Below are 26,454 nucleotides of genomic sequence, written 5' to 3' on the forward strand. Positions count from 1 at the left end.
CCATACAGAATAATGACATCGGTCCCAACTTCTATTCATCTTCTTCATTCGACAGTTAACTTATGCATCAAATTAGGTCCAGTAAAGAAGATGAGAAATCTCTTAAACAACAAACCCTTTATCTTCTGTAGTATACTCCTAACTACACATGCATTTGTATATGAACCATTCAATCATTATAAATAGGATAGTAATGCAATCACCATCACTATGATCACTAAATCAAAACAGAAATGTCTTCAATTTCGTTGAACCCTAGAACCTCCAAATACCATGTCACCTTCGCCGGAACAACCATCGAGACCACCGTGACCGACAAGGCCAACATCGCCTCCGACTGGGTCCGCGAGATCACCGCCCTCCACGGCACAAGCCCCACGGTGGTCGGCCTCGATGTCGAGTGGCGGCCCCACCACGTCAGCTACATGAGCAACAAGTCCGCTACACTCCAGCTGTGCATCAACGACAAATGCCTCATCATGCAGCTCTTCTACATGGACCAGATCCCCCAATCGATCAAGGACTTTCTCCTCAGCCCTAATTTCACATTCGTAGGGATCGAGGTGGAAGACGATGTGAAGAAGTTGAGGGATGAGTACGGGCTGGATTGCCTCAAGAGCAAGGACATTCGGGCTGCAGCTAAAGCCCACTGGCCTTACAGGTTTAACAGGCCCGGGCTGAAGGATCTTGCGAAGGAATTGTGTGGGCTCAACATGTTGAAGCCGAAGTAATTGGGAGGCTAGAGTGCTCAGTGAGGCTCAAGTTGAGTATGCTTGCATTGATGCTTTTGCTTCTTACAAGATTGGCCATAAGCTCACTTTCGAGGTTTAATTGCTCAGTATTATCATATGTATTTCCTTTTTAAAATATACCACCCTAAATAAGAGCTGGAGTTTGCTGTTATTCTTAATTCACAAATCCCATGTCACATTCGTGTGTTGGAGAGGAGTGGCGCAACGAAAACAAAATACAGTAAAAAATAAACTCGAGATAAATTATCATCTCCCCAAGTTTATTCAATCCGTACCAATCGAGTAGAGAATATCCAAAAATGCAACAGAGAAAAGGACACTAAGACTTGCATGAAAAACTGATAGGTACTCAGCCGTAGGATGAGCTAAGAACCAATCTCACACTCACAGAAGCGAAATAACGCACCCACACGAGAACAGATATGGATAAAATGGAGCTTTATTGATAATACTGAAAGGGAAATTACAACGTTGCTAAAAAAGGAATGAACACTGAAAACGAGAAAGATACTCTGCCTCGGATTAGCAATCCTGGCCCATGACTCAACACACACAATCGACACCTTCATTCCTGTGGTTCCCTCTCCTTTTATCAGCCGACATCCACATCACCATTCTGTTATCTCAGCTCTCCACACTCTGCCACACTCCCTCCACAAGCCACCACACTCCTTCATATGCCAATGTGGTATAATCACGTGCACTTATTCATCACACATCCTACTAGCATGATTAGGCGCATGCGTCACCATCTACGTTGCATGCCGACGTCAGCTCCTACATCGAGCATGCAACAATACCCTCCCCTTAAGGTTCCTTGCCCTCAAGGAACCAAGGGAACCGTTCTTTGATTACATCAGCGAACTCCCATGAGGCATCCGCCGGAGAACTTCCAGACCAATGGATCAACCACTGAGTCGCCGCTGCATTGCGGCATTTCACCATTTTCCTCTCCAAGATTGCCAACGGCACTGCATCGTGGATATGAGAAACAGGGGGTAGATCGGGAACAGGGTCAGTCGGTGGAGACGCAGCCTTCAAAAGTGAAGCATGAAACACATTGTGGATAGCTGCGGATTGAGGCAAGTTGAGTTTATAAGCCACCTCGCCTACTCGATCAACAATCTGATATGGCCCATAGAACTTAGGCTCGAACTTCTGATGCTTCCCCCGGATTGATGTCTGCCTGTATTCACGCAACTTTAGCCAAACCCATTCACCAATCTCAAACACCTTGTCCACCCTGTGCCGATTAACTTGCACTATCATACGGTCAACAACCTTCTGTAAGTTCCGTTTGAGTACAACGATCATCTCTTCACGATCCCTCAGTGTGATATCCACCGCTTCCACCCTTGAATCACCCGAAAGATAGGGAATATGTAACGGGGGAGCATAGCCATACAACGCCATCTTGATACTGGAGTGGTAGGTGGTGTTATACCAATGCTCTGCCAGCCCTAACCATTGTGCCCACGAGTTGGGCTTCTCCCCCACCGAGCATCTTAAGTAACATTGAAGACACCTATTGACCACCTCCGATTGGCCATCGGTCTCAGGATGATAGGCCGTGGAATACAAAAGCTCAACCCCGAGGAAAGCAAACAACTCCTTCCAAAAAGCCCCCATGAAGATAGAACCCCGATCACTTACTATCCGTGAAGGCAACCCGTGGAGTTTGAACACTGAATTGAGGAATGCCTCAGCCACCGTCTTGGCGGTGAATGGGTGAGATAAAGCCACAAAGTGAGCAAACTTGCTCAGCCGATCAACAATGACAAAGATGGTATTCTTCCCTTGCGAAGTGGGTAGAGCTTCAATGAAGTCCATGGTGAGATCCGTGAAGAGCGCCGTGAGCAAAGGCAACGGTTGGAGCAGCCCTGCAGGTGGCGAGTTGCCTGACTTGAACCTCTGACAAGTCACACATAGCCGCACAAACTCCCTAACATCTCACAACATCTTTGGCCAATATAGCAAGGAAGACAATCTTTTATACGTTGCCAAAGCACCAGAGTGGCCCGCCAACATCGAGCCATGAAACAGAGAGAGTATTTGTGCCTTCAGCTCTAAATTGTGCCCCACCACCAGCCTGCCAGACCTCCTTAATTCACCATTCAGCTAGGTATACTTCGGATGAACCTCCACCCTGTGCTCCTTACTTGTGATGATGGACTGAACGTGAGAATCTTCCTGCCAAGACTCCTTGATCTTGCCTACCAACTCTACAGGAATAACAAAGGAAGTAAGAGTATGTAGCATGACCTCAGGAACTCTGGAGAGGGCGTCAGCTGCTGAGTTCTCAACCCCCTTTTTGTATCGAATCTCATAATCGAAGTGCATTAGCTTTGCCATCCATGCTTGTTGTGTAGGCGTTGTCAACTTTTGCTCCAACAAGTACTTTAAGCTTTGATGATCCGTTAAGATTATGAACCTTTGGCATTGAAGGTAATGATACCACTTCTTCACAGCTAGAAGAATCGCCAACAGCTCCTTTTCATAGACCGAAAGGCCTTGGTACTTTGGGGACAACGCCTTACTAATGTAGGCTATCGGGTGCCCCTCCTGCATCAATATAGCCCCAATGCCCACCCCGGATGCGTCGGTCTCCACTGTAAAGTCCTTAGCAAAATCAGGCAGTGCCAACACCGGTGTTGAAATAAGAGCCCCCTTCAATTTTTCAAAAGCACCTTGAGCCTCCTCCGTCCAAGTAAAGGTAGAATTCTAGATAAGGTTTATCAATGGCTTAGCAATTGCCCCATAACCTTGAACAAACCTCCGGTAATACCCGGTTAGCCCCAAAAAACTTCGCACGTGCTTAACAGTTCTTGGCTTAGGCCAAGCCTTCACAGCCTCAATCTTGCCTTCATCGGTAGCTACCCCTTCCTTAGAGATTACGTGCCCAAGATACTCCACCTTTTCACAACCAAAGCTGCATTTAGACCGTTTGGCGAAGAGACTATGTTCCTGCATAAGCTCAAGTACCATAGATAGGTGCTGCACATGATCAACTTTCGTAGCACTATAGATTAGTATATCATCAAAGAAGACTAACACAAATTTCCTCAAATAATCCTTGAAGACAGTGTTCATCAAATTTTGGAAAGTTGCCGGAGCGTTGGTTAACCCGAAAGGCATGACAAGGAACTCGAAGTGACCGGCATGTGTCTTGAAGGCCGTTTTGAATATGTCTTTTGGGGCCATTCTTACTTGCCAATACCCCGAACGCAGATCAATCTTCGTGAACCACCGTGCACCTCCCAATTCATCCAAGAGCTTCTCAATGATGGGAATGGGATATTTATCCTTGATAGTGATCGCGTTTAACCCTCGATAATCCACGCACATTCGCCATGTAGCATCTTTCTTCTTCACGAGCACCACTGGACTGGCAAAAGGGCTCATGCTTGGCCAAATAATACCACTCTTCATCATCTCTTCCACTAGAGAATCTATGACATCCTTTTGTTGGGAGGCATATTTATAGGGACGAATATTGATCGCCTCTGCTCCTTCCTTGAGAATAATACGATGGTCTTGCTTCCTTTGTGGCGGTAGCCCCTTTGGTTCCTCGAAGACCACCTCATGAGATTTGAGAAGGGCTTCTAACTCTGGCCACACTTCCCCTGTTTCTGCAGTGAAACAAGATCAGTTATCTGCCTCTGTTGTGGGCATGATCAAACTCAATTTTCCTATGTTATCATCCCCTGCTTGTGGGTTCAAAATGTGTAGACAGTGGAGCTGCTCAGGTTTCGATGGCCAACACTCTCCTTGCAATTCCACCCTTTCTCCCCGCAGTTCAAAGACCATATTCAATTCACCGAAGTTCCAGCCAATATATCCCAACGTAGACAGCCATTGACCGCCCAAAATGAGATCATAGGACTCTAATGCGATGAGATAAACCTCTGCCACGAAGGACACTCCCTGCATTTCCCACACGAACTCCTCACATTTGTGGGTGCACTGCAATAATTGGCCATTGGCTATCTCCACATTTCGTGGTGTTACCGGCGAGAGTTTGCACTTGAGTCGCCCAGCTAAGTGCTCATTTAAGAAGTTATGAGTACTTCCCGAGTCAATCAACACCCGCAACATACGCTTCTGGCAAGTACCCTTGATCCTCATGATTTGCGGTCCATTTTTCCCACACAAGGCATGAAGCAATAACTGCAAATGATCTTCACCAGGTTCGTCCGGTTCCTCGACCAGCCCAACCGTCCCTCCCGTCTCTGCCCCATCTACTTCTTCAATCATGTGAATAGAAAACGTCTTCCTCCTCCCACAGTTATGAGAAGGTGTATATTTTTCTGGGCACCAAAAGCATTGGCCCTTTGCTCTTTTTTCATCCATCTCCTGGTTTGATAGCTTTGGACCCAACCGAGTGTTGCCCATTCGCGTGTTATCCCTTCCCCCACCCATTGCCGGGTTCGCATTGGGTTTAAACGACGTTGCCGTCACAACTAGAGATCTAGTATTGGAATACTGACTGGCCGCATTCACCCCTGTATTCACTATCCCCTTTGCCTTTCCTCCCAAAGCTCGAACCGTGATATCTTGTAGTTTTGCCAACGAGTATGCCTCGGCTAACCCTCTGGATTTAAACATTCGGACCGACATCTCCAATTCCGCAACCAATCCAGAGAGAAATAGACTTAACGCTTGATCTTCGCGTATACCTGTTCTCGGGCAGATCTCGTCGAAGGAGTTCACGTAATCTTGCAACGATCCAGTCTAGCGCAAGTTGCGTAGCTCCGCTAAAGGATCATCATATGCCTGCACCCCAAATCGAGCCCCCAGCGCCACAATGTAAGATTTCCAGTCGTGAGCCGCCACTGGCCCTTGCAAGTTCATGTAGCCCCGATGCCATTGTAGGGCTTTTCCTTCAAGGTGAACAACCGCCACCTTTACTCGCTCACGATCTGCGACCTTGGCTACCTCGAAGAAGAATTCTGCCCGCATTATCCATCCCTCGAACCCGTCTCCGTCGAACTTTGGAAACTCGTAGCGTGTCGACCTCCCTAGCTCCTCGTGAAATCCCCCAGAAGGAATCGCTCCTCCACTTCCTCCCTCCGCGTTTCCCACCAGCAGTGTTTCCATCGACTTCCCTTTGCTGAGCGTCGTAAGCGCTTGCAGAATTTCCTCAATCTTTCCGTCCGTCCTTGCTTGCCTCTCCTCCACCTGACTCAGCAACTCCTCCACTCTCCGTTAAACCGCCTCCATCATCAGCTTCTCCGTTTCTGACAGACGCATATGCGGCGGCATCGTCCGGAAATCGAAGGCTCTGGATACCACTTGATAGGTACTCAGCCGTAGGATGAGCTAAGAACCAATCTCACACTCACAAAAGCGAAATAACACACCCACACGAGAACAGATATGGATAAAATGGAGCTTTATTGATAATACTGAAAGGGAAATTACAACGTTGCTAAAAAAGGAATGAACACTGAAAACGAGAAAGATACTCTGCCTCGGATTAGCAATCCTGGCCCATGACTCGACACACACAATCGACACCTTCATTCCTGTGGTCCCCTCTCCTTTTATCAGCCGACATCCACATCACCATTCTGTTATCTCAGCTCTCCACACTCTGCCACACTCCCTCCACAAGCCACCACACTCCTTCATATGCCAATGTGGTATAATCACGTGCACTTATTCATCACACATCCTACTAGCAGATTAGGCGCATGCGTCACCATCTACGTTGCATGCCGACGTCAGCTCCTACATCGAGCATGCAACAATAACCCCAATGCGGGAAAAAATCACAAGACCAATTCCGAACAACTTTCGCTATAACAAAGATAATGGGGATACAATTTCTTCCCTATCGACCAATGCTAGAGGAATACATCTACCATCAACAAGACTTCAAGAATGGAGTGTTCTTGGTATACAAATCTCAATTAAAACAATGGCTGAAAATGTAGATCGTATATCGAACAATCCAACCGTCCAGAACTAGCTAGTCCAATGTGTATGGGAAATCTCTGCAAAATTTCAGCTCGATCGGAGAAGGTTTAATCATGCGATCGTGGCTTGATCCTGGACCGTGCATGGTGAAAAACTTGCCTACAGATTTGTGTTTTTCACCCAAGAATGATGTATTTTCTTCCTCTCCTCTCTCTTGGGCAAATTTTGCATTTTATTTTGTATCTCTCTTTTCTCTATTCACAATTCACAATTGAATTAATGCACTCTAACCACCTCAAGAGGCTTGGAAGTTGGAACATGAACCATCATCACATGGGAACTCCAACTTCATTATGGGAACTCTATCTTCATTAACATGGAATGTTAACCATCCATATCTCTCTCTTTGTATCACAGAATTCCAACACTAAGGGCATCAATAACGGGTTGGAGAACACTGCACAACCAGGAGGTGGGCACCGCGGTGCAACGTCCGTTGCAAGGGGATGGGATGGGAAGGGGGAGCAAGTAAGGATGGTTTTCATGGGCGGGTAAACTATACGAATTTTTAATTCAAAATTCAAACTCTACAATAGTACCACTATTTCACATTTATTCCATCTACTTTATTCCATAAAAACTACTATACCTCTCTGCACAAATGGATTTGTTCCCGAGTGACAACAATATCTTAGCTTCTCTTATTGATGTATTTGTGGAGGTCGAGCCACTAATCTCCAAAAGAAATACAAGATACAATTACTCAAATAAATGATGTTGTTGTCCATGTATTCCTTGATCAAGGTCGTTAGTTTTCTTATGTAAGGAAATTTTTTGAACCGACGCTACATCTTTATCGATAGGTAGTCAAACATATATAGGTTGTGAAATTTGATTTTACTTCTACAAGGTATTGACTGAGTCACCTATCATGATAAACATGTCCACTATTTTGAATCTACGATATAAAAGACTTAGATTCATTTGCCTTATACATTGAATGGTGGTAAACTATATCTTAAATAAATAAGCTAACACAATATGATAAAATCACTTATTTTCATAACAAGTAAAAGTGAGTTTGAAGCATATCGTATATAAGTAACCATTCGTCTTGAAACATGTTTTTCTAGTTACCAACTTTCGGTCCGTAACACCTTATGTGAGCAAAATTTGTGAGCATACTCTTGTACTCTTATTATACGATATTTATTTTGTTTTATCATTCAGTTTAATTTTAATATATTAAAAATTATTATTAGTATTTTTATTTAAAATTTTTATAAAAATCAAAAATCAAATTTATTTGTTTTATATATAACTTTAAAAAATAAATAAATAACAAATAAACTTTGAATTTTACAAAATTATAAAATGAAAAATTGTTAATAATGTATATTTTAATATATTAAAATCAAATAAAATATATAGAAAAAAATAACGTCAAACATGCATTGAACTATTAATGCTCACTAGGCATATAATTTCTCATTTTAAATATTTTCATGCTGAGTCAGCAGCATTGTCTTAGGACACTTGTTGTGTGCAGCTTTTTGTTTTCTGTTTTCCTCTAGTCTTTTTCTATAATTGAAGTTAAACGGAAAAAAAACATCAAATTTAACAATAATAACACCAATAAGAGTATTTATTACTAATTAAATTTAGCATTTAGAAGTTTTAATGTAAAAAAAAGTTGATCTAGTCAATTCGTTTCAATACAAATTTTCCCCTTGAATGGAGTAGCAGAAGAGTTAAAGGAAGGTCTTTGACCAAATCAAACTCGAAGCTGTTGGGTAAATCTTCCTTCACAATTCTTCTTCACTATGTTTCTGTTACTTCAATGGTATTTTAATCTTGTTTCCCGTTGTTTTCCGCTACCTTCAATGCATCTTCTTGTATGCCTTTATCCCTCTGTGCTAAAAATTATGCTCAGTTTCTGTTGCTCATGTTAGGGATGCCCGATTAATCTCGCCCCCCTCCACTCTATGTCCCATTTTTTTGTTTTGCTCCTGCTGTTGTCCACGATTTATTTTTGAGGAAATGTGGGAAAGCGTTTCCGAATCCCATCTAATTGACGAAAGACAGGTTTACTGGGTTATCCTTTTCGAAACTACAGTGTTGAATTTATTGCTTGTTCCAGGGAAGAACTGAAGATAATGAAATAGATAACAAGAGTAGTGTGAAAATGCTTTTTTGTTTGCAAAATCATCATAGATTTCTTGGTTCCAAGCTGCTTAATTGCGTATATATGTTAGTTCTTTGTTAAAGGATCGTAGTTTTGGAGTGACATGATTTTCTGGTATGGATTCGGTCATACGAACTATTTTAATCTGTTTCATGCTATTCAGTTCAGGAGCAAAGCAAAGACAGCGATGTGGATTCGAAGGATATATATGAATGATTGTCAGTGAAGCTATGAGTTGTTGCTATTGATGAAGCTTTAACTACTAGCTTTTGCAGATCCTTAGCTTAAAATTAGATATATTGTGAAAGGTACAACCTTTGGGACGTTTGAGTATAGTTCTGTATACTAGCTGTTTTAGCCCGTTAACTTCATAAAGAGGTTTTGGAGCATGAGTCAGGTTTCCAGCGGGAGTGATTTAGATTTAGATATTGACTTGGAGAGTGGAGGAACAACAAGTGAGGAGGATGTGAGCAGAAATTTAGGCTGTGGTTATACGAATTCAAAAAGGCTGTTGGGTAGGGTCAGGAGTGGGTTAATTAGTTCTGATTCACTAAGTGAATGTACAAGTGACGAAGACTGTTCGTGTTCACAATATGACAAAATAATAAGTTCTGATGAAATTCTTGCCATGAACAAGGAACAGTTGGGGAGATATGCACAGGTTGGGCTTAAGAAGGGAGATGATGAAAAGCCTAAGAAGCAGAAGAATTCTACTAAGCCATCAAAGCCTCCTCGTCCTCCTAGGGGTCCTTTATTGGATGCTTCTGACTTGAAGTTGTTGAAGGAAATTACTGACCTCAAGTTGAAACGTAGAACGATTGAAAGAAGTAGGACTATGAGGAAAGTAAAAAAGGAGAAGGCATCATCATTGAAAACTAATGTTCTTGCATGCTTGGTGACTGTGGCCTTTTTACTGGTTATCATCTTTGAAGGTAAAATCTTGTTGATTTATTTGAATGCTTTTCCTTTTTAGTTTCATGGCTTGTATTGTAATTAGTGATATGTGGGTCTCACAAACCTCATAATTCTTAAAGCATCTAGTGCTTACAATACTCAGTCTATTTTCTTGGGTTGTGCATTAGTCTAAAGATTTTCATTCCTGGATTCTTTGTCTCTCTAACTCTAAGGCCATGCTTGGTATGATGGAATGGAATGACATTCCTACCTCCATTCCATTCCTTTGCTTGGTATATTTTGCTCTTAGGAATGACCATTCCCTTTTGAATCACCATTCCATTCCACATGGGAATAACCATTCCATCAATTTAGCTAAGGAATGACCATTCCATTCCCACTTCCATTCCCATTCTCTCTTTTTTCTTAATTTAAATTTTAACAAAATTCTACTACATATTATATTATATTTGATTTCAATATCATCTTAATTTATAATTTTAAAATTTTATACAATTTTGGAATTTTAAATAATTGAAAAAAAATTCCAAATATTACACACACTACACACACTACACACAACATTTTATCCATAATAGACTGTGTAATGAATGCTGGAATATATGACACATCGTTTTAGGTTATGGTGATTTAATGAAGTGCCTATCTTAACTTTTTTAGTTTAACTGCAGTTTGCAGTAGTTTACAACATCATACATCTGAGATAATTAATTCCACTAATAATGATTAATTAAAAATTGAAATTAAATTTTAAAATAATTAATTGTCTGTATTTCATTCCATTCCTATATTATTTGTGTTACCAAGCAAAGGAATGGAATCAATCAAGGAATATCAATTCCATTCCATTTGTATTCCTTACATTCACCAAGCATAAGAATGGAATGGAATCCTCATTCCATTCCCATCCTCATTCCATTCCAACCTTCATTCCATTCCACCCTCATTCCATTCCATCATACCAAGCATGGCCTAAGTAGGTTCTGGCTGGTCATGGCCTATAAGCTATTCAAGTTTTGGGTATTGAAAATATAATAGACCAAAGCTATATTTTCATAGTATCTGGATATATTCTAAAGTAGATTCTGGCTAATATCTAATCCAATACTGGTTGATGTCTAGTTTAACTCCGGGATCAAGAGTACTGTATTAGTAACCTCAGAACGCATATTTGACAAAGTGAACTTATGCTTCAAATCTAAGATGCTTATGCCACTTCTTGCATAATATTAGGACACTGTATGTTCCATTCGATGAGGTTATTGCTTGAAAGAATTCGTTTGACATCCCTTTTAGAATAGATGCTTTAGTGCCTCTAATATGACACAAACACACAATCACACACAAAAAGGCCACGCTCGTCCTTTTTTTAATTTGATTTGTGAAAACTTGTTCTGAGGTCACAATAGCTGCAGTTTTCATGTACTCTTATCACTTCAAGCTGCCCTTGCTTTCTATACCATTAGAAATCATAATTCACGTTGCCAATCATGGTTACCCAAAAGTGTTGTAGACTTGTAGGTAATTGTGTGACAAGGTCTAAGCTATCAGTAAGACTTCATTGCCAGTTATCAAATTTACCTTTGTCGTGTGAAAGATGGGTCGTAGATTTGAGAATGTGATAAAGTGGAATATGGTACTGGAAATGAAGAGAGAATAGTGTACTCATTGGAACATGTCTTTCAATTTCTTCTTTATGTTCTCATAGTTATTATATAATGGGTCATGGCATATCATGATCTTCAGTTGTTGAATCTTCATGATTTTTGGGTTCACAAGTGTGACTCCAATTAGTGATATCTCACCATTACTTAGGTATTTTTCTTGTTTAACCTTGGAATTCTCCAGGTAGATTTGATTAGAGTAACATGTTCAAAATATCATACATTTAAGCCATTACAATAGTGTCTCATGAATATTAGGTAATGTAAGGGTTCTAGTGAGCATGTCTCTGCTTCTTATTTAGTAGTATCCATATGGTAGATTTTTAATCTACTTTTGATGTTTTGAGACCTCAAATGGCTGTTACTATATAGGTCACCATATATCTAGTGCAATTCTTTGCAATGTACTTTATCATTAGGATTCTTTACTGTCAAGAGCACCCCCATGGTCTCCAAACATTTCTATCAGTATCATTTGTCATGTTGCAAACCTTGAAATTTGATATGCTGCAAGTAATTTAGTCACAACATCCAAATTTTCAAAGTAAATGGAATTTACTACTCAATGAGTTTGATGGTTGATATAGTCTAAAGTGCTCTCTTCAACTATTGCAGGCTGCAGCATAGTTATGCCATAGCATAAAAAGTTCACAGAGTAATGAGGGTGGCATCAGAGACCGGTGTGGTGCCTCCACAGAGCTAACTTTTTATTTATTTTTTTGCCTTTTCATTCCTTCTCTCTCACTCTCTTAGTTGAAGTCAGCACATCACAAAGCACAATCTAGAGACTTTTGTTTTTAGGACTTTTGTGAGTCTTCAGGATTTTCAGCTGCACCGATATTCATCATTGTACAAATTGGGATCTTCCTCCTAACACTTATTGATGGACTGACTCTTCACATATGTCTACCTTCTCTATCTTTCATGTGTTTTGAGTTCATTCGAGTCTTTTATTTTGTTTATGGAGTAGTATGATTTGTGACCGACATAGTTCATTTAATAAATTGTCTTTAGTTGAAAGTTTCTTGTGAGTGATTGCTTATCAAATTATATACTTGGTGGAGCGAGAATGAGTTTGTCTTCTTTATTAATCAATAACCTGTAGTTTATTTTTAGTTATACAAGTGTTTTATCGTGTATGCACAGGAGAACTCATAAATTTAAGACACTGACATTTGCGACTTTGTTTATGACAGTTACTTAGAATTTGGGATAGGATCCTCCTATCCATAGAATTTGGTTGATTGAATACTGTTCTGCTCAAACTTTAAGATATCACATTAATAGTTCGCAATTATCAAAGAAAGTTAGTTACCCAATAAAAATTTAGTTAAAGTTTGCAGCTTTAATGAAATAATAGTAGTCTTATAGTCTTATAGAGATTATGTGTTCTACACTTTTCTTGTCTTGCTTTTGGTTGGTCCATTATATACATAATAATAGCAATAATTTAATGACAATAATAACAACTAATTGGGAGTACGAATGTTATATAAGGAGGAACAAGGGAAAAAAGTAGAAATACTTATACAATTCTTTTGATTGGAAAGGAAGCCAAATTGCATTAGGAGAAATTAGTGCTGTCACATTTCCGCTTATTACACGGGATTAGTCATAATCAGACAGCTTGGTCAAAAGTTAGTAGTAGTCTGACATCATCATCTCTTCCACAATTTATGCTGATTTATTTCGTCTGCAAGTTAGACAATGGCTTCAATTGAAAAAGTACTACCACCATTTACTTATACTAGTAATTTGTTTCATTTCAAAAGTTACAGTACTATACAAAGCGGCATTGACTGTGATAACTGTCTCTTCCCAAAGTTAAAAGAATAAACAGACTGATTTTAATAGGGTTATTTGATTTGTACTCCCGTTCAACTATAATAGTAGAGTCATTTTGTCAGTTTAGTACGTTCCATAATAGTGAAATCATTTCCCTTTCTAGTAAAAGTCAACACATTTTTTATCACTTCCTCTATCTTACTTTATTCTCTCTTCGCCTCTCTATCTTTTTCGTATTTCCTATTTTATTCTTCCAGCTTTACTTAATCCATTTTTCTTAATCTTCGTAGTGGAAAGAAATATCTCTACAATTATGGAACGGAGGGAGTATATATTCTAGTAGGAGCATGATTTTATTCTTATATTTTACTCCACTTCTAAGAGAACATATGCGATGATAAGAGACACACGGTAATGAGTCATGACTCCTGGTAATAATGGAAATTACTAACATAAGAAAAGTAAAGATGATTAGTTAACTTATGATGATACATTGACAAAACTACCCTCGACCAGGGGCAGTCAAAAGCAGTCACGAGGCAGGCCATCATTGGCTGCCACTCTCTAAAATTTTAAACAGAAAACCCCAAAAAGGGGGAGAAGAAACCACGCGTTAACATCACGCGCCGTCATCATCAAAATTCCAACAGCCGTTTCTCCACCGAGAGTCAACAAAACTGAGGCACGAACATAGTGCATATTAGAACAATTACACGCCACATACTGACTATTAATTTCCGATTCACAGAGTGCAGCCGCAGAAAACGAAGAAGAAGCAGAGGAAGGAGACCAGCGCCACCGATTCCATGGCGGAGATGACGGACCAGACGACGTCGTCCACGTCGGGGAGGCGGATCAAAGTGAGGCTGGCGATGCTGCTCGGCGGCGGCGTGAGGTAGGAAGTGAGGAGCCTCGGCCACCGGAAAAGCGACGTCGGAAGCGAGAAGCTCACGTCCAGCAACCGCGAAACTGTCGCCCCCGTCCAACCTGACATTTCCCTCTCTGTTCACACTCTCCGTGTGTGTGTTTTCTGTTTTGATGAATATTGAAATATGCTTTCTTGGTTGGGGACGAATATTCTAGTTATTAATAATAATTGGGGACACTGTGGGCCGATCTCAACCGTTGATTTTTCTTCGGTCGATCCGAGGCAGATTTCCAACGTTTATGGGCACTCCAGTTTACCCACCTCATTCACTTTATTAGCTGCTACTAGTATTAAATATAAATAATAATATCTCAAAGCTTATAGTATTTCATTTCCAGCCATATGATTTCTCATATTTTGGCTCTCACTTTTACTACCATAGCTACAAATTAGAATATGTCAGTCCTACTTGTATTATTATTATTATTATTATTATTATTATTATTATTATTATTATTATTATTATTATTATTATTATGTTGTAAAAGTTATAGTTAGAAGGAGAATGCTCCCACCCATCTTTTGACAGGAAGTCACCAAAACATCGTGTGACCCAAGTTTGTTAAATTATGAGTTTTTCTGTAAAATTTATTATACATTACTATCCCTTTGAAATGTCAATCAAATCTCAACTACCATTTCAAAATTTCAATTTCAACTACCCTATCATAGAGGAACTTGTTTCCTTACTAATGAAGACAGTATACTAGTATACCATATCTTTTATATTTTATTATTTGCTATGGTGATAGTAACTAATACTAGTATTAGTCCAACGCAAGTGTGAGGCCTTGGGAGATGAGCTTTTGGCAGTCAGTGGGTTAAGGTCTCCCCCTTAACGAGCTATTGTGTACCCTGATTTAACCCCCTCACATGATGTCAGACTGAAGTGTGGGGGCCGCCAAGGCGATGGAATCGCCTTTTTGGTGCAATAAGTATATTTCCAAATAATAAAAAAAAGTAGTCCTATTTAAAAGTCTTGCATTAGAAATGTAAATCATTGGCATGATTGACGTTGTCTTTCCTAAAGTGGGTGGAGTTTCAAAAGCTTTCACCTCGAGCCGTTCCCGCTTCATTTGGAAAGATTTTTTTAAAAATTATTGATGAGTAATGATACTATTTAATTTATGGAAGTTTATTCCCTATACAGTTGAACTAACCTAATCTAATTTATAGTCGTACATGTTTAGTTTACTCTAAAAACACCATATAATAGCATGGTGTATAGTAGTAGTATACTAGTACATTAGTATTAGTAAGCCTTCCAATAAGATAAAGATCAATAATTGAATCATTCTCGCTCTAAACTTTGTCTTATGCATACCTCTTTGCCAAAAAAGAAATGTAATGCTTTCGTATCTCTAACTATTTTTTAATTTTAATGGAAAAGTTATAGTGCTTGGTGTTTACTGATTTCCTAAAATTCCTACGCTTTAAATGTATTTTTCAAATTTTTGGATGATTTCACATTTGGAAATTTTTTGATAGAGAAGACAACTTCTGTTAAGTGAAAATTGACAATTGACAAAATCGCTCTACCCCATAATTTTTGGACATATGTCCAACTAAATAGAATTGACAAGTTGTAGAACTTCACACATCGATTGCTAATTATATTTAGAGATTTACCTTTTAAACCTTAAAGAATGACTCTGGAAAATTTAAATTATTCATAAAATGTTATGGTCGATTTTGGTTGTTTCTAAGATGCTTCTAAAGTACGTACTTGATAGTAAAAAAATTCTAATTTCAAAAAATATCCTCAAATTTCTTTAAATATCACAATTCTCACTGTATTTTAAAAAATGCTTAGCTATATAGAAATTTAATTCAACACATAAACGATAACAAAAATTAAATAAGAAGGGTTAATAGTTTTTTATGTATCCAACTCTCGTTTTTTCAAAAGTTAAGAACACCTTCTGTAATATGCTAAAAGTTTGAAACACAAAACACTAGTAATACTTTTATATTTTTTGCTAAAATAAGGTCGCTTTATGTGACATGAATTAGTTTTACTTATTAACCCTTTTTTTAAAGAAAAGCAAATTTCAGAAAATATTGTTAATTGTGGAGCTTACAATTTGGTTGTTGCCATATAATGTTAGGACGGTTGAAATAAATATAATTAGGGAGTCGGCCCCCATTATTTAGGTTAATGAATCAAATAATTTTGAGAGTAATTGTAGCAATAAATACAAGTAGTTGAGACATCCCACATTATTTAGGTTGATGTTAACAACAATAGGAGCAGGGAAATTTTCGTCCAATCAAAAAAGAAATTGTGTTGAGGGTGGTCACAATTCATTGATGGATGTATGCCACGTTCTTCACATGCCCATTCCTTTCACGGAATACTGTTTTGATTTATGAATTATTCGTGAATATCCATTTTTTTTAAGAAGAAAAAAGGCAATCGAAATGTTCTACTGATTTCAAATGTGAGTGATAGAAATGGAATTCTGAGATCTCTATGAGTCCATTGCAAATAGGTGACACCACTCCTTTCTACTTCTCTTCCTATCACTAGATAGTAACATTAAATGTTTGAAAAGTATCTATATATATCAGTATCATACAACAATTTTACCCCATTCTTATATCAATGCTATCACAAAAATACAAAAAACAACGAAGCTTGGCAATATCCCTCGAGACTTGAAATGACTACACCTAAATGTAAAAAGGACTACAAAGCAAGCTTACACTTCCAACAATCCAAAATACGATTTGTGAGACCAAAAACTATGACAGACGAAAACAAGAACAGAAACAGACACATAGACAAAGTTTGAAACTCGAAAAACATAAGCAAACTTGAAATCAGGAGGCACTTGATAAAACCTTTTCAACCAAAGTTGAAGCCTCCAGGAGGAACATTTGGCTTGCCATTGGCGAAGCTGAAGCCTCCATCTCCCTGATTTGCATCCGCACCATCAGCCAGATTTTGATCCTCATCTTCCTCGACCCAGTACTTCTCTAGTATCTTCACAGCCTTTTCGTATATTTCATTATTGTCATGGCTCTGGAGATTCTCTATTTTGTCCAGTCCTTCACAATCATCAATCATTTGTGCATATATATTGATTCCACCATTTTGGCCATTTTCTTTATCAGCCTCACCTATCTTCAAAATGTTCTCAAGTCCCTCCAGGCATACAGTAACAATCCTTGCGTCTGGACAGATTAAGAGATCGCACAGTGGCTTAATACAACCTTGAGTCACTAAGAATCTGCAATTTGACATTACATACAGTCAATCGGCATATGGAGGTCCACAATCATAAAAGCGGAAGAATAGATACAAGGACAGTAGTAGTCTTTGCCGATCCTTGCTAGCAAAAGCAAAAGTGAATGGATAAAACCAGCGAGAGATACAATTTTCTGAAAATTACCTTATACTGCTAAATGCTTAGGCTGCAGTTAGATGGCATGCTATAAAATTCATTCTCTATTGTTTGAAATGTTTTTTGATAAATGAAATTTATATGCAATTGTTCTATTTCACACTGATTTAATGCTCATGGTACTATCTTCACAAATATCAAATAAGAGTTTCAAGACAATTTAAATTAAGAAATTTGACTACATTTTGGGACATCCAGAAAAGGTAAAGAAGACTAATTCCGTGGAAATGAGGGAGTAAATGTGAAAAGAGGAGGGGACTACATTTGGGGGTAGAGGTACTACTGACACCATGTCCTTCCAAAATACTACCTATTCCTTTTAAATTCAATTTATTGAGTACATTTGAGCTTATCTCTAATGAAGTATTAAGATCAGCTGAATATATATAAGTATAATACCTCCGCGATTATAACCATATAAACTTGACATACCTAATCTGCTCTGGAGATCCACCAGAGGTTGCATTTGAGATGGCCCATGCAGCCTCTTTCTTTATTTCAAACTCGGCATGTTGAAGAAGTTGCACCAATGGCAGAATGATGCCCGTCTCAATAACAGCCTGTTCCAGAGCAATTAAACAGAGATGCAGATAGGAAACCAATCACAAGACTCAAAAGAAAAATAGGTAGACTAAAAAGTACAAAAAAAATGCTTTAAAATCCTTCTCTCTTACTTCTAAAGAAAAAGAAAATTTACAAAAAAAAATCAGTCCATATTCATAGAGATCATAAAGAACTTGCCTCTTCATGCATATAATTCCATTCAGTTAAGCTCATATTAAGATCGTAAACATCTACCCTTTTCAGTTCCTTTAAAAGATTAATTTAAAGTCATCCTGTCCACAACGTTTATCAAAACTAAATCATAACACTGGAATTGATAATTGACCTAACAAAAAAAGAATATGTTTACTTGTTTGCACTATTTCTCAGTATTTCCATATAGAATGTCTTACATTATCATGTCAACTCTCAACTAACCATGTTCGAGAAGACATTAGGTGTGATTTTCAGTCAATACATTTGCATGAATAATAGCTATCTAACATAGATTCCCTTCTAGCTATATAGAGAATGAACAGCCACTGAAAAGCACAACAAATTGAAAAAGTCAATTAGTGTCCAGTGTCCACTAATTTGTGTTTGATCAGAAGATGCAGTAGGTTCCCAAGTTCATCATGGATTACACAAGTTGCAGGCTTCCATAAAATGGATCTTCTTCATGCAGTTGTAAAATAGGAATTCACTAGCAGGAAACAGAGAAAGGGTGTCAATTGGGGGGAGTGGGTACCTGAATTTGAGCTCTATTACCAGCAGTGATATTAGAGATCGTCCAACAAGCTTCCTTTTTTATGCTTTTCTTATGGTTTTGAGTAAGCAGCTGCTGGAGGCAAGGGAGCACTTGATTGTCTATTACAAACTGCCAAATAAATTAACTCAGTAAACATTCTGTGAACATGAAGTTGAAGTCAAGAAACCCAAAAATTAGCTATCATTAAAGTGTAAATTCTAACAAATCTCATACTTTTTGTCTAACAAATGCGACACGGAACACATGAAGTCATATTTATGAATAGAACTATTAAAACTAAACAAGAGCTGAGTGAAGATGCTTCCACAAGTATACTACACATAAAAAAAGAGATGGCATGCATATAAGATTCTACAGATAGTGTCTTCCACATATATCAATTGAGATCTTAATACGGGAACCTATTCCAGCCAATTAGTAAAATCCTTCCTACTATGGGTGTCTTCAATGACACAACTCAGTAAAGCTTTAGCAACACCGAAATTCTTGTATATAGGGCCACGTTAAACTGCATTCAGCCCTTATAGTTTAACTAGGACCGATTCTGGACAGTTGGGTGTACGATATCAATGGCTGAGATTAAAAGCATGACGGAATACAAATAAAGATTCACGCAAATTAGTATGCTTAGAAACGGGAATATAACCTCTCATGAATCTCATAAAATCATATTAAAAGGGGGACGGAAACTGTATTTGAATATTGATTGTGGTAATGTTGATTTTATGTCACAAATATACTGATTGTATTATTCAAATATGTTCATTGTATGTTATGGTTGTGCTGATTGCATTCATTTTCATTTAACATTACAATCGATATATTAGAAACTCAAATGAGCATATATTAGAACCACAATCAGAATATATTAAAAACTCAATCAGGGATATATGAAACTCAATTATGTATGAGAAATCCAATCAGCATATACATTAGAAACTCAATCAGCATGTATTAGAAATCAATTGGCTTATATTGGAAACACAATCAGCTCACCATATATTAGAACTCCATCAACTATATTAGAAACTCAATCAGCATATATTAAAAACCCAATCAGTATATATTACAAACTCAATCAGTAATTTTCAAACTCAATTGGCATATGTATATAATACAATCAGAATAGCAATTTTCTCAATGTAAACATATGCAATTAAAATTTCGCTAGAATCCTCATAAAATTACTATTAACTTGATCTATTGTTTGTGAAAATAATTAAATCGAGAGAGTTGGTGAAAAATTTACAGTTTTGAGTTATTTAGGATAGGGGAATTGGTTTCCATAACTAATTTAGTCATGACATACGTTCACACCATAATAAATTAATAATTGTAAAAACAACTTAATTTGCCTTATTTATTTTACAACAAAAAGAAGGTCATCCATAATCATAATGGATGTATATCCAGCAATCTGAACCATTAGCATTCAGGGGTAAAAATGGGGGAGGGGACTACTACTGGAAGCACATTTCTCTCCAAGTTTCTAAAAGGAGAGCTAAAAGACATCAAGTTATGAAGAAAATAGTAAGCAGAGAGAGGAAACATATGGAGTAGCCAGATACCTGTGTCTGAGCATCATCGCCAGTGACAATATTCCCCACAGTCCGAAGAGCAGGTACTAGAACAGTGGGCGATGGATGGCTTCATGAGAAACAAATTGTTGTTAGCAACATATGATTGATAACTAGATATTGGTACTTCTGCACAGATGCAATGAATAACATTCCATGAACTGAAATATGAGATTATGGAAATAATACTATGATTAATTTATTTAAAGAAAAAAGAAAAACAAAGCAAGAAAAGGAACATACAGTAGGAGCTCTACAAGCCTTTGACAGACACCTGCCTCAATCACAGCTTGGATTTTGTCATTTGTTCCATCAGACAGATAGGAAAGAGCCCAGCAAGCATCAGTCAGAACCTCCTCATCATTCAAATGAATAAGTTGTCGTAGAACGGGCAATGCAGGCCTTACCTGAAAAGTGCAGAGAAAGACCATGCTAAATCAGAAGGCTAATTTATCAATTATTAGAACATATCTATGGAAGCGCAATTTACAGTAAAATTTCCGCAACCCCAATATTAAAAATACCAAGAAACTAGATCTTATATCCTAACAACCTGCTCAAATGGAGTAGGTGGCTTCCCGCGACAGAAATTTGACAGTGTCCATGTAGCATTTCTTAGCATAGAGAGCTTTGAGTTATCATTTAACTGAGCTAGCAGTGGCATAAGAGCACCATGCCCAAGAACAAGATCCCTACAGTTTGGAGAGTCGCCAGCAACATTTCCAAGTGCCCAAACTGCCTGCAGAAAAAGAGAAGTAAGTCAAGATGGATTAGCACTCATTTGGACACTGATAATAAATAATGACTATTTTCATTTAGCAACCTCGACAATTGGGTTGAGAAGTAACAAAAATATGAGAAAAACTCTTCAGATACCTGCTCACGAACATCATCACTGGCAGAACTGAGGAGTTCTACAAACTTAGGTACAGCACCATGATCAATAACAACTCGTGTGTGTTCAGATGTTCCAGAAGCAACATTTGTCAAAGCCCATGCAGCTTCAAACTTATTAAATAAAGAAAAACTTAACGATTATATTTGTCAAGATTATGAAAGAATTATCCAAATGGAGAACTTACTTGCAGCTGAGGCAAATCTTGCCTTGAAAGGAACTCAACAAATCTTGGGATAACTCCAGCTTTAATCACCTCATCAATAGGTGGGCTTCGCTCTGCAAAGTTGAGACGTCACAAAACATATTGTGCAAATATAATCCAGAAAACAAAGGAAATAGTACAGGTTTTTATAGATAGTACCAATTGATAAAAGCTTTCTGAACTGAGTAGTTGCCTCCAGTTGAGCATTTGTATCATTTGACCACACTCCTTCCACCATTGAAGGTATACTTTCTAACTGCCAGAGGAATTCACTGTGAGCATCATCATAAAATAGATTGCATCAAGTGCTGGTAACTTCAACATTTGAATCAAGTGACTGTAGCTGCCCCCAATTAGAGCCAGTTTTAAAAGTTATGAAAAATCCAACAATAATTTTATAGCATAAGAGGTCAAGATATGCATGGCAATCCTCAAGTCACATCTCAAATACTTGGACCTATAAACTGTACTAAAAAGGTCATTTAGCATTAAAGGTGCAATCATCACAATTAACTAGAAAACAATCATCCATTGGTTAATTTCACCATTTTGATTGGGAAAATTAGGGTAAATCCAAAGCACATCGAGAAGATAATATAATTACACCATCTTTCAGCAGCAATCCTCAATTCCTCGGTGATTACTTTATGTCAATACAAAACCAAAATCACTCGAGAAAAGGCTTCATTCTCCTGCATTATCTAGACAGCCCCAATAAGATACCAAGCAGATTCAATCTGCCGAATACCAGCCCAGAGATCCTCAAAAACTATCAGATCATAATTTTTTCAGCAACCCAAACAACACACGGACCCTCAATTTCAAATCAGCAGTCATAAGAATAACAGATCACCGTGTATTATAGCAATTTACAGCCAAAAGGCGCCAACTTTGTAAAAGAAATGAGGAAGATACAAACTTTTTTCTCGACGGCGGCAGGGGATTGTGACGGATCGGGAGTAAAGAGGGGCGTCTGCTGGGGAAAGGTTCCATTGAGAAGACCCTCGCGGCGCTTCTTGAGAAGGTTATCCTCCCGCTTACTCTTCCTGATCTCGACCAAATTGTCCTCCCTCCGCCGCCGCGCCTCGTCGGCGTCGACGCCTGTCTTGTAGCCTTTCTTCCGCACCTCCGCCCTGCTGCCCGGCCGCAGCGACATGGCTGAGCTCCGATTCCTCTAGTGTTGTGCAGTAAGATGAATTGGGCGAGAGAGATAGAAGAGGAATGTAGTAAAAGCAATAAATTTGAAGAAGAGTAAGGAAAGGGGTTGAGAATGAGATGAGCAGAACAGAAAACGCGCAAACTCTCAATCCCACCCAATTATCCTAATTCTAACCCAATTCCAAAGTAGCGTCATTAATTAAGGTCATTAATAGGTTAAATACTAGGCAAATGCTCATTTCTCATAATCACCAGTTAGGGACTTAAACATTTTTCTCAATCGTCCAAAGGCCAAAAATAATTAGTAATGTAAACGAATCTATGCAGCCATAATATGATTGGCCATAATAGGATATTTTATTCGATATATATATATAAAATAAATAATATACTCCATATGGCTATTTAATATTTATGTAATTATGTGTCTACCATATAGGAGTAACCATTTATTAATGAGTTATGGGAATTGGCGTCTAGGGAATGGGTCATTGGGTCTGACGAATGGCTGGAGACTGGAGTTGGGAGTTGGCGATATAAACTAAAACTAATAATCTTGGTCCATGGATTATGGATTTATCTCGCCCATAGTCCCTACACTTTAAAAATATCGTCAGTAGTCCCTGGACTAAGGGTTTATCTCGAATTGGTCCTTTTGGCTTTTTTTGGTACGAAAATACCCTTTGATATTATTTTGGGGGGTTTGGACAATTTAGTCTTTTTACACTTTTAACATTTTAAATCTGATATTATTTTAGTTATGTACTAACTTTGATATTATTTCAAATTTATCATCCTTTTTCCCTTTTGTCATCCTTCACTTTGTTTCTTTATTTCAATATTAGATTTAATTTTACAAAATTTTAAATTTTAATTTTTAAATATCAATAAAAAAATTTAATTATAAAAATTATTAAATAGCAAAAATTAATAGTTATAATCAATATTTGATAGTGTATAGTACTATGTAATCAATAAGGTATGACAACGCCTTTGTTTTAATCAATATTTAATTAGCTTTAATCATAAATAAATTATATAACGCAATTTATTCTGAAATAAATATGTATCTAATGTAAGACTAATATAATTTTCGTTTATTAATTTGAAAACAATCAAAATTTACTAGAAAATTTCAACAAAAATACTCCTATATAAAATTTTAAGTAGGATCAAATTTTTAGTCAACTTCATAATATTTAATCACAAGCAATTATAACAACCGAATGAAGGCTAAATAGAATAACTCTTATCTTTCCATCATGATTAATATTATTTTTCTGTACTTCTTCAATTCAATTGAATATTATATTAAATAACAAAAATTAATAGTTTTAATCAATATTTATAGTGTCCATGAATTAATAGTTTTCATTAAAAAAACTTATTGATATTTAAAAATTCAAATATTAAATTTAATTTTATAAAATTAAATCTAATATTGAAATAAAAAAAAAAACAAATTCAGTGAAAGATAACCAAATCGAAGAAGAATGATAATTTTGAAATAATATCAAAGTTAGTACATAACTAAAATAATGTCAGATTTAAAATGTTAAAAGTGTAAAAAGACCAAATTGCCCAAACCCCACAAAATAATATCAAAGGGTATTTTCGTACAAAAAAAAGTCAAAAGGACCAATTTCGAGATAAACCCTTAGTCCAGGGACTGTCTGGCGATATTTTTAAAGTCCAGGGACTATGGGCGAGATAAACCCATAGTCCAGGGACTATTTTTGTAGTTCACTCTTAATTTAATCTATGTTTAGGCACTTTCATAGCAATGGCGGATTTAGTGAGCACAAAGTGACAACCATCCCCTCCGAACTAATTTTTCTTATCCGGACATATTATTGTTATATCCACTTTCACATTTTGCCTCTCATGTCACATGATAACTGAAAAAATAGTCGTGTCTGTCATAAACCACTGTTTAAAATAAAAATTAAGTTACTCCATAATATGAGGCGTCAGTAATTTAGTCTTATCAATTGATTTAGATAATAATAAGTTATAAGAACTGTTCTGCTGCGCACTTAATTTGAGCGGCTGGATCTACGTAGGATAGTGTACTTAACACTCCACTATATAATTTTATTCAATATTATATTTATATGCATAGATATATTTTCCATTTTTCACTCTCTGTAGTTTTCAGAATTTTGAATATCGTCTCGTCCTCGCTCAATTTTCACTTTCGTTTTCTGCGTTACTATTCGAGACTCTTTAGAAAATTCGCCATAGAAGTGTGTTAAATATGGGGGTGCTAAATATGTCTAATTTCTTTTCTTTCTTTATTGTTCTCCAATTTTGTTTGTCTTTCATCTCTTCTCAAATACAATTTCCTCTCCCACTTTTTATAGATTAAGTAATCATAGAATTTCGCAGTTATCTTTGTAACTCTTTCTTATGCAACATAAGCCCTCTGTATTTCTCATCCTTTCAAGTAAGAACTAAGAGCATCCGCAGTGGTTTCGTTTTGCCGTCCGTCCGTCCGTGCCGCTGAGCACGAGCTCGTCCGTCCGCCGATGCGAGTTGTCCGTCCGTGCCAGCGGCACGGCGCTGCTCTTAGCTAAGAGCACGCCCGTGCCGCTGAGCAGCCATACGTGGCGTCTTCTTATTGGCCAACGGCATAGCCGTTGGCAAATTCGATTTTTATTTTTATTTTTAAAAATTCATAAATAATTCAAAATAATACCAAAAAATATAAAAAAAAAAATTTGGATTCCCAAAAAATAGAGCCGTTTATAGACGCTTTTTTTGGATTTATGTGATTTAATTTTTTTTTAATCCCAAAATCATCTATAAATACACACATTCATCATCCACTTTTCACATCAAATTATCTCTCATTCATACTTTTTCATACTAAATCATCTACATCATCCTCTCTCACCCAAACTCTCTCTAAAAAATTCAAAAATGGATTTCACCAATCTCATTGCGGAAGCGGAGCGCGAAGAACAAGAATATTATGAACAATATCGTGCCGCCTATGAAGCCTATATCGCCGCCAATACACCCGCCCCTCATCCTCAACCAACTAGAGCAAAACGTCGCTACATCCCTCGTGATCGAGAGGGAGCCCATGAAAGGCTCGTTGCCGACTATTTTTCCGACCAGCCGCGGTATCCAGAAGATTACTTTCGGCGCCGTTTTCGCATGTCAAAACGGTTGTTTATGCGTATTGTCAACACATTGTCCACCCGCGTTGAATATTTTCAAGAAGGTGCAGACGCAACCGGTCGGCAAAGTCTCACGGCGTTGCAAAAGTGTACTTGTGCCATCCGACAACTTGCTACTGGGCAAACGGCTGACCTCTTCGACGAGTATTTGCATGTCGGTGAGTCAACTGGAATCCTATGCCTCGAGAATTTTTGCGATGGCGTTCGTTCTGCTTTCGGCGAGGAATTCCTTCGGGCACCCACCATCGACGATTGTCAACGGTTGCTTCGTCTTCACGAAACAGTCCACGGTTTTCCCGGTATGCTAGGCAGCATTGGACTGCATGGGGTTTGGTGCCCCTTGCACAGCGGAAGACTTGTACAAAACAAATAAATCAGACGTAGGATCTATTTGAACGATTATGCGATTAATCAATTCACATGTTAAACAGATAATTGCATGCTAGAACGCAAATAATTCATGCTCATAGAAAGTAGATCCTAAACATGAATACTACAGTTTAGAGTTACCGATTTGATTCTCCAAAGAATCGACGATTGCTTGCGCCTTCTCCACGTGATGATCTT

General features: G+C 37.9%; 2 protein-coding genes and 1 pseudogene across 6 annotated transcripts; 2 read left to right on the forward strand and 1 right to left on the reverse strand.

Moving 5' to 3' along the window:
• Window positions 1-233: 233 nt before the first annotated feature.
• Window positions 234-831, forward strand: LOC125220978 (annotated as a pseudogene).
• A 7,493-nt stretch (window positions 832-8,324) lies between these two features.
• LOC125218105 lies at window positions 8,325-12,338 on the forward strand. Of its 5 annotated transcripts, XR_007175881.1 has the most exons (4): window positions 8,325-8,464; window positions 9,020-9,164; window positions 9,500-9,788; window positions 12,051-12,338. XR_007175881.1 is itself a non-coding variant. In XM_048119701.1 (3 exons), exons 2-3 carry the CDS (start codon window positions 9,245-9,247, stop codon window positions 12,071-12,073), a joined length of 567 nt encoding a protein of 188 aa, XP_047975658.1. In that variant the 5' UTR covers window positions 8,325-8,464; window positions 9,020-9,244; the 3' UTR covers window positions 12,074-12,338. The 5 variants fall into 5 exon arrangements, 4 of the variants coding, with proteins under 4 accessions (XP_047975658.1, XP_047975659.1, XP_047975661.1 ...); XM_048119701.1 differs by having other exon boundaries at window positions 9,020-9,788; XM_048119702.1 differs by having other exon boundaries at window positions 8,387-8,514; window positions 9,020-9,788.
• Window positions 12,339-16,692: 4,354 nt separating this feature from the next.
• Window positions 16,693-22,880, reverse strand: LOC125221961 (importin subunit alpha-4-like). Its single transcript, XM_048124318.1, has 10 exons — window positions 22,464-22,880; window positions 21,704-21,800; window positions 21,527-21,618; window positions 21,321-21,452; window positions 20,998-21,183; window positions 20,688-20,851; window positions 20,436-20,514; window positions 18,847-18,975; window positions 17,988-18,115; window positions 16,693-17,381 (listed from the first exon to the last, which is right to left on the reverse strand). Exons 1-10 carry the CDS (start codon window positions 22,698-22,700, stop codon window positions 16,997-16,999), a joined length of 1,629 nt encoding a protein of 542 aa, XP_047980275.1. The 5' UTR covers window positions 22,701-22,880; the 3' UTR covers window positions 16,693-16,996.
• Between the last annotated feature and the right edge of the window lie 3,574 nt (window positions 22,881-26,454).

This window comes from Salvia hispanica, chromosome 4, assembly GCF_023119035.1.
Source record: "Salvia hispanica cultivar TCC Black 2014 chromosome 4, UniMelb_Shisp_WGS_1.0, whole genome shotgun sequence".
Taxonomy (NCBI): Eukaryota; Viridiplantae; Streptophyta; class Magnoliopsida; order Lamiales; family Lamiaceae; genus Salvia; species Salvia hispanica.